The following is an 8912-nucleotide window of genomic DNA, read 5'->3' as shown; positions in this document are numbered from 1 at the left end:
ATGTTTTAGGAAAAATATGTTTAAGAACTTATTTCAAAATAGCAATAATCTATATACATATATAATGTATTTTACAAAATACTAGCCTACTAAAACACAGCCAAGACAAGTTACTTTATACATACCAAAGGTCAGTTTTATGTTATTTGATATGTTAACATGAGTGCACATGAACCGCGTCAAGTTATAGTTTTCATGCTATAACTTTTAAATTAGTTAGCATATGTTCACGAAATTTGGCATATTATCTGTAAACATTACAAGGCTTTTGTATGCAAAATATCAGATTTTTTATATTAAGTCTTAAGGTTTTTTTAATAATGTTTTTCTCATGTCTATTTTTTCTTTTCACATGTTGCCAATCTATCATGCAAAGTAATATTCATTTTAAGATTAAAAATTTTAAATTTCACATGTAAAATCTTTATAATGTCGAAATAGTTATCAAACGTTTCTTAAGAAAAAACTTTATATTTTATCTGATATTTTCAGTAATTAATTTCTGTATGGGTTTGGTAGATTTAACCGATCTCATAACCACCATAAAGAATTTGGAAATAAATATAAATTATGCCTCTTTCATTCTAGAATGAACACATATAACACTAAAATATAAATGTAGACTAAATAGTTTAAATCTCATAAAATTATACATTTTTATATATTTATTATTTTTATTATAAAACACAAAATGGTTACGAGGTCAGTCCCAGGGGCCGAGCCCTTGTTGAAAGAGTTAATGGCTCCCTAAACAAATGAGAGTGAAAGCTATAAAAGTTATGCTTTGCCTGAGTAATATCTATATTATAATGAGTAAATATGTTAAATTCTGTACTTCTCAGATAGGTGGTAAATAAATTAGAGAAGACCTACAGAGCAAATGTCACAGTTCTTATAACAGGGGAGAATCTGAATTTTGATTAAAATATTTCCTCATAAAATTAAGAACTTAAAACTGAACTAGTATTACAATATGATTTATTAACTATGTTTTAATGCCAAGTTCATTCGTATACACTGATAATAAAGTTGTTTAATCAAATTTTTAATGTAACTTCGTAGAAGGTAGTGACTTGCACAATTTTATCTAGCTATTGTGAAAGGATTAACTAAAAAATCAGATTTTTTGTGCACAAAAGACTTGTAATGTTTACTGAAAGCTTGCTAAATTTTGTGAAGTTACACAAAATGTTTTAAAAATTATAGTATAAAAGCTTTGATGGTTACTTTAGGGTTACAAGGTAGGTCACGCAGAGGGTTAAAAAATCTGTTTGTTTGTTCAGTTTTACTTATGTATCTTAATTAGAATGTTCTTTTATTTCTCTGTTGCATTTTGTATTTATGTCACAGTAAATATGTTAAGTGACACACATATGCACATGTAACTGAACTTGTTTTACCTATTAAACTGTACTTAAAGCCAAACATTAGAAAAATCCCTTAGTTACCTGTTGACTTATATTTAAGCCTGAACATCGTTTCAAGAGAGATGTGCTCAACACAGATACATCGTGGTTTGGTGAAATACTGTGATAAATTATATCTTCTGTGATAGGAGAACTATGCACATGTTCATTAGCCCACCATGCTAATCGAGGTAAGACCCTTCGTCCACTACGAGTCACTTGCATTTCACTACTAAGAATCTTGTCCACAGATACTTGGGTGGCATTCTTTTCTAAGAGAGAAATTTCAATACTTTCAGTAAAGTACAAAACAAATGAATTGCTTGCTAAATGCAATGCATCAGTTCTACAGCATTATTGCTTATACAGTTAAAGCTCAGTAAAAAAACAAAACAAAGAGTATTTGTAAACTACATTTACTAATAAGGTATTCCAGTTGTGCTTGTCGCTATTTCTTCTATAAATAGGAATAAATATCTCTATCACATTTTATACTTCAATGTTTACTACAATTTGTTCTTCTTTTGTATCCAACCCACCTGAAGCATTCTGTTCTTGATGTAATGTTCTTTGGGCAGGATTTTTCTTTTGTACATTTTTACAGTCTGACTTCTGAGTATTTTTCTTCTTTACATTTTTGCCACCTGATGATTTCTGTTTATTCTTCTTCTGTGAATGTTTTATATCTGAATTCTTATTTTGCTGTATACTTCTGCTTTTTGAAGTATTTTGAATAACTGTTTTTTCCTGAACTTCTAAACTGTGAATAATCATACAAAGAAAGTTTATACTTCATAGGTCTCTCTAACTTACAGTCCTTTACCTACCACAGCTAAAATGTTCAAATTTTTGAAGTAGTATTATCTCTGTCTTTCAGTCTGAAAGCTGAATCAATAAAAACTAATCTCAGGTGTTGTTTAAGTGTCTGTGGGAAAGTATTGCTTCATAATGTAAATCTTATGGTAAAATAAGTTGTAAGTTAAAGTCAAAATACTTTACAATAGATTTTTTGTTATCAGTAATAGGTTTACAGGATTTCAAAGATAATTCAAAAATTTAATTAAAAGTAAGGATACTTTGTAATATGTTGTTTTAATATACCTATACATTAAAAAACTGTGGTAAGCAGCTTAGAATAATCTTTGCTCAGTCTTGAGACTATGTTTTAGTCTTATTCATCTTTAAAATTGTCCTTATATGATCAGCCTTAAAATAATGCTATAATCCCTGCAGATGACTGCATTTTTCCAACTAGCCCATTAGCTCATTAGATTTAAATTCTTAAATAATTAGAACAATGTTAACTTACAAATGACATGATGTTACTGGTTAGTATTATAATTACTGTTGTTTTCTTCCAGGCCTTTCAGCTGAAGTCATTCAGAAATTCCAGAATGGATTTCCAATACAGTGGAAAGAAACACTTTCAAATAATCTCTCAGTTAAAGGAAGTGGAAGGTTAGTATGATTATAATTATCAGAAGAAGGCCCTTTAAAAAAATTCACATGCTTTGCAAATTTCTTAAGTTGCTCTTGCTCTGCCAACAGCCACATGGCTTTTGGTTTTGAATGTCCTAAATGCACTATAAGCAACACCTTACCCATTCCCTTACTTGCACATGTTGTATTGTGCAAGTCAGGAAAACTATATAAGGTTTGCTTTCACACCACAAGCAATATTTGCTTGTTCACAGTTGCGATGTTATAAGACATTTTATCAAGTTCTAAAAATTTAAAGTCACATTCAGGTAGACTTATCTCAGAAAAAATTTAAAATCTACAACATCCATAATGAGAAGAAAGAGAGTTACAATCTGAATAACTCTTTAACTACTGGGCTATGTGCATTGCTCCTACCACATAACCACCAAAGCACCCATTAGATTAGTCATACTATAACTTTTGATAATATATGCATATCTTCACAAAACTTCACAGTCTTTCAGTAAACATTAGAAGGCTTTTGTACATAAAATGTCAAATTTTTTAGTTAAATAAATTAATTAATGATTTGTTCATGAATATTTGCTTTCAGAATGTTGACTATCCAACTGCAGTTATTTTAATTTTAAGATTAAAAATACTCTTCTTCATCTAAAAATTATCATATTTCATTTGCATGATTTCTATAATCTCCTAAATAAATATAAAACATTTTCTTTCAAAAAAATTTTATATTTTTTTTGTTATTTTTTACACCCTAACTTTACACAGGGTTCGTCGATTTAACTGACCTCATAACCACCACAAAAAATTAGGAAATCAATTTAAATTACCCATTTTTCTTTGTAGAATAACTGCAGTTTGTAAAAGGATACCACAATAGCTTAAATCTCATAACAATATACATGTATTTATTAATTTTTTTTCGTTTTATTGACCCTTGAGCCATGTCTAACAAATAATCCTACCACATAAATTGTAAATCATGCGATGCACATGAAGCTTATGTTACCATAATGAATAGCATAAAACAGACCTTTACAAAATACAAATGTCTTACTCTTCTTAGTCTTAGTATTAGCATACCAGTACTTTGTAAAATACAATCACATTTCAATTACCATACATTACATATGTGTATTATATATATTATTACTATTTATAAATAAATTCTTAAATTTCAGTTAATTTTTTTAAAAAATCAAACAGTAAATAAAAAATATATAGAAAACAATGATCTCTAGTACTTACAATCCTATGAAGTTTTGTACTCATGCATCGTACCCTCATCCAATTTCATATGCGGAGGATGTAAAAACTAATTTTTATTTATTACCATATTGATACCACAAAAATCCGCTGTAATTTATAAGGCTTCCTAACCAACCTGTATTTAGGAGTAAAAAAATCCCATTTCTGATCGGAATTTAACTGTTATCACCACTCTTGAAACTCTACAATGATTATAATGGATTTATCCGCATAAGTACTTCAAAAAGTCTGAAAGGATTATGGAGTTCAAAATCAGTACTTTCGATTGATTATACACATGTACTTAAGAGAAATAGGCATGGGTAAACAAATAGTTTCAAAAGAGCACGAGGTGGGCAGAGTCACTGTGGTGGGTTCACTAAAAATAATATCTCAGCAAATAGAAAAGGTAGGAGATTCTCATTTTATATTCAAGCTTTTCAATATTGGTAATTTGAGTTTCTTATTCATTAAAATCTAGACTTTATACTTTATGACACCCACAGTAAAATCTGAGCAAAAGAAGATGATATACCATGTGACATACAAGAAATTGATATTTAGCATTTTTTAAATATTTACTTCTGAATTAAGAAATCAAATACCATACAAGATTAAAACTTGAATTATAAACTACAAGTTGATTCTAAATTTATTGTTATACATGCATTCAATAGTGGTTTAATAAAATTATGAATGTAAGTCTACAAAATGTAATGGCATGTGCTCTGACTCCCTAACCTTATGGAAAGAGTTAACTGAAGTTCTTAGTTTCTTGTATCTTTTCAGCTTCTATATTTTTCAGGATGCTTCTAGGATACATCATGGGCACTATACAGGTATTCTACTAGGTGCCTGCCTAGTAAAAGTGGGTTTCCTTGGGCACTGGATTTAGTGATCCCAGTCTAGGCACAGGATTTATAGATCCCCACCTCCCTGAAGGACCACAAGTCCAACATGGGTTGTTTGTAAGAATTTGTGAAAGAGAGAAGAAAAATCCTACTGGGAAAACTTACAAGTCAAAGGCTTTTCCAACATTCCTGGAGTGGCATCATACTTTAACATATTCAATAGATTTCAGAAATTTAAAACATAAACCTCATTTTTCAATTTAATTAACCATGAATTTAAAACTTTAAATCTTAAAACTATGCGTGGGTCACTGACAAGTCTAATGATCTCTGAACTCTCGTGAATTAGGTTTTTACATCATCTTTTCTTCAATGAAATTCCCATCATGGGGAAAAAAATAAATTCATAAGTAAATACTTTTTACCTATTGTATCAAAATAGTAATTTTTCATGTAACATTATTTCAGATAAACTAGGGTAACATGCAAACAGTAACAAATCATCTACAGTGCCTAATGCTGAACACAATGCACATGCTCTGTGGTATACAAGATATTGAATATCTCAAAGGTTTACATATATTCTTTCCACATAGGTAATCTTTTTTTGTACAAGACATGAGATTTTACTAAGTTATATTCAATATTTAATTAAATTACTTTATTGTCACAGTATACAAATAAATTGGCATAAAAAATAGCTAATAAACCAAATTTTAATGTTATATAAGTTTTAATTTCTTAACTTTATACAGCAATATAAAAAACAAAGCTTCAATTTTCCCTAGTATGAGAATTGTGACATTTGCTCTCTAGGTCTTCCCTCTTCTCTAATTTATTTACCACCCCTCCAAGAAGTACACAATTTAACATAAGTTACCCATTATAGCATTGTCATCAATCAGGCAAAGGATAATTTTTATGGCATTCAATCTTATTTGGTTACAGTGCCATAAACTAAAAAGTCAGACTCCTCTTGCCACACCCACCTGACAATAGTTCTCTCCGATATATTAAAATATTCCATGATCAACGTTTTATAATATACAATGAAAATTTTATTCAAAAACTGATCAATGGTCATAAAAAGACACTACATGTTTTGAAGTCATTCACGTCATCCTCAGGAGTGTGAAAACCAAATCCTGTGCAACACATAAATATAAAAAAGCCATGGTCATGTGACTACTAGTTTACATATTTAAAAAAAAAGATCACATCATGTACTTACTTTCTGATTTTCTAACCCTTCATTGTTATTTAAGATGAAATTATTTTTACTGTGCTTCACTATTTCTATGGTTTCCCTAATATTTCTAGCCATCATATTATTTGGTTGAGCCAAAATAAATTTTTCCCACTGGATAACAGGACCAGTATAATTTGCATGTTCAGCAAGTGGAGTTTTCACTTTTGTTTTTAACATTTCTCTCATGTTCATTTTCTCTAAATTTTAAATTTCTTCTAGCTTGACCAATATCTACACCTCCACATTCACATCAAATTTTAAAAGTACCCGTTTTCTCCATTACATTTTATTTCATTTTTAGTTTTATTTAGTATTTGACTAATTTTGTTAAATGGTCTATAAATGGGAATGGGATTTCTGATTTTCATGCAAATCCCATCCCCTTATTAAGTACACCAATCTGTTTATCATTTAACACAATATCTGATTTGTTAATCATTTTTTTAATAGCATATAGCCCATCAAAAATGATGGGGTAAATACAATGACCCTCATAGTATGCCCTAACCTCACATTTTTTAGCTGACTGAAATAAATGAATTTTACAAAATCGAGCTTGACAAAGAGGAAGAAAAGTGCAGTCGAGGCAGTCAAACGTTGGTAAATACCTTTGTGAGCCAATCAAAATTGAGATCATTCATGAAATGAAATTGTGGCATATTCATAGAATAATTATTGGTAAAATCAGTTCATTTAGATTACCAACTTTCTAATATACAGAAAATCCAGTGCATTTTGGTAACACTACCCTCCAACAATAACTTTTATGTCATGTTGCTTAGCAACAAAATTATAACCTAATATTGTTGTTAGTCTATGTACTGAGAGTATAAAATGAAATGTATAGACAATAAAACTGGAAAAATATTTGTTGATTTCATAATTTAGAGTCTCCATTGATTAAAGAGGTATTTTTTATTAAAAACATTGGTGATATAACAGAAAATAGCTTAATTCAGAAATGAGTTAAGTTTAACATTGAATCCATATTTTTACTTTCATGATAAATTTTATGCACTTAGCTCTAGGCTAGGTGACCCCACATTACATCTTTACTTTAGGCTTATTATACCAACACTCCTTACACTTATATGTTTCACGACACCTTGCACCCCATCACTAAAATCATAATGGGCAAACAGTAATCGTACTGTTCTATCTGGATAAATGCATATTGGCTTTTATGACTCCTCCTATTTCAAGAAATCAAGCATGACCCACACTTGCTTTTATGTTGGTTAGATTTCTTATTAAGTTAGCATAAGGTTCAGGTAATTTGTCTTCAACATATGTCCATTTGGCCTTGCACCATTGCTTTGCCTTCTTAGTTTTCTTCATTGTGTGTAGAGCATTCTTCAATGTTTTTTTTTCACATTTTTCTCTGACACAAAACTTATGGTAAGCAGCCATATTCCTGCCACTTTCTTCTCCAAAATTCACGACTTCCAGCTTGAATGCTGCTGTGTAGGATATATGCTACTCATAACAAAGATTAAAAAGGGTCAAGAAGATTTGGGCTTGTTGTTGGTTGGTTAAGCATGCTTCATTGAGCAGATTATATGATGATCTTCACAGCTAAAAAAACTTGTTTTATTTTATGAAACATTGAGAAATTTCGATGACTAATTCTTAAATAAGTTGAAGCTCGGGAAAACTGTGAATGAAGAATTGTCTTATATGCTGAAAAATATGGTCTTTAGGATAAACAAATTTAACTTCATGTTACAATATTTCATATTTTTTTATGGTGGTTATGAGGTCGTTCAAATTGACTGAGGGCAGAGAAAATAACAGATAAAATACAATATTTTACTGAAAAAAAGTTTGAAATTTACTTAGGAGGTTTAGAGATTACATAAATGAAACTTGACAATTTTCAGTTGAAGTCTTTTTTTAATCTTAACATAAAAATCACTTTGCACTGGGAGCAGTCAACACTTTGAGTCCACATATTCACAGAGAAACATCTAGCAAAAATATTTCATTAAACAATTCTGTTTTTTTGTCTACAAAAGACATGTAATGCTTATTGAAAGCTTTCAAAAGTTTGTGAAGATTCACAAAACATATTAGAAGTTATAGTATGAAACTCTAAAGGTCAACATGGAGACATGAACTAAGCCAATTCAAACAAGTCCGTAAAGAGACACTTAAGATTGTGCATTGTTGAATAGGAGAAATAATGAAAGATTTATTCACTTATCAGTCACCCGAAGCAATAATACTTAAGGTAAATACTTAAACTACAGTTTTCTTGTCACCTGATCCAAGTGCTATGGAAACTTTCCACTTTAGCAGGAGCTGACTATAAACACACAAGCTTGTCATGTCTAGACAGTAATATAGATCACGTGCACATTTGACACATAACAAACAAAGTCTTACATTTGTATTCACTGGGATACAAGAAATAAATTTTGCCAATCCTTGATGGGTGCCACACCCACCTTCTTATACTTTGCTGTGAGATCTACAATGTACATGTAGTTAGTTGACACAAGTGTATATAGTCATTAGAAAGAGCTCAATTTACACTATACTCCACCAATGGTTAATTTGAAATTGGCATGCAGTTTTTGTATTGAAGTAGATGTAATTGCCTGTAGTTTTATTGTCTGCTTGATCTACTATAGCACTGATGGTAGTTTCTTATCTAACTATACTATAGTTAGAGAGACAGTTAACCCTTTTCAGACAGGTCATGGGTGAAAG

The 8912-nt window shown here is 30.2% G+C and overlaps 1 protein-coding gene across 1 annotated transcript in view; it reads right to left on the bottom strand.

Moving 5' to 3' along the window:
* The window catches only part of LOC106461286, a 51821-nt gene that overhangs the window by 36501 nt on the left and 6408 nt on the right, over window positions 1-8912 (bottom strand). The window contains exons 5-7 of the mRNA XM_022388155.1: window positions 5104-5156; window positions 1946-2166; window positions 1449-1678 (exon numbers count right to left, since the gene is read on the bottom strand). Of these exons, the coding sequence (XP_022243863.1) occupies window positions 1449-1678; window positions 1946-2166; window positions 5104-5156 (504 nt within the window). The remainder of the gene's footprint in view (window positions 1-1448; window positions 1679-1945; window positions 2167-5103; window positions 5157-8912) is intronic.

The sequence above is a fragment of the Limulus polyphemus genome, unplaced genomic scaffold (genome assembly GCF_000517525.1).
Source record: "Limulus polyphemus unplaced genomic scaffold, Limulus_polyphemus-2.1.2 Scaffold927, whole genome shotgun sequence".
Lineage (NCBI taxonomy): Eukaryota > Metazoa > Arthropoda > Merostomata > Xiphosura > Limulidae > Limulus > Limulus polyphemus.
The sequence above is the reverse complement of the archived record's forward strand: the minus strand, read 5'-3'. Positions and strand labels throughout refer to the sequence as shown.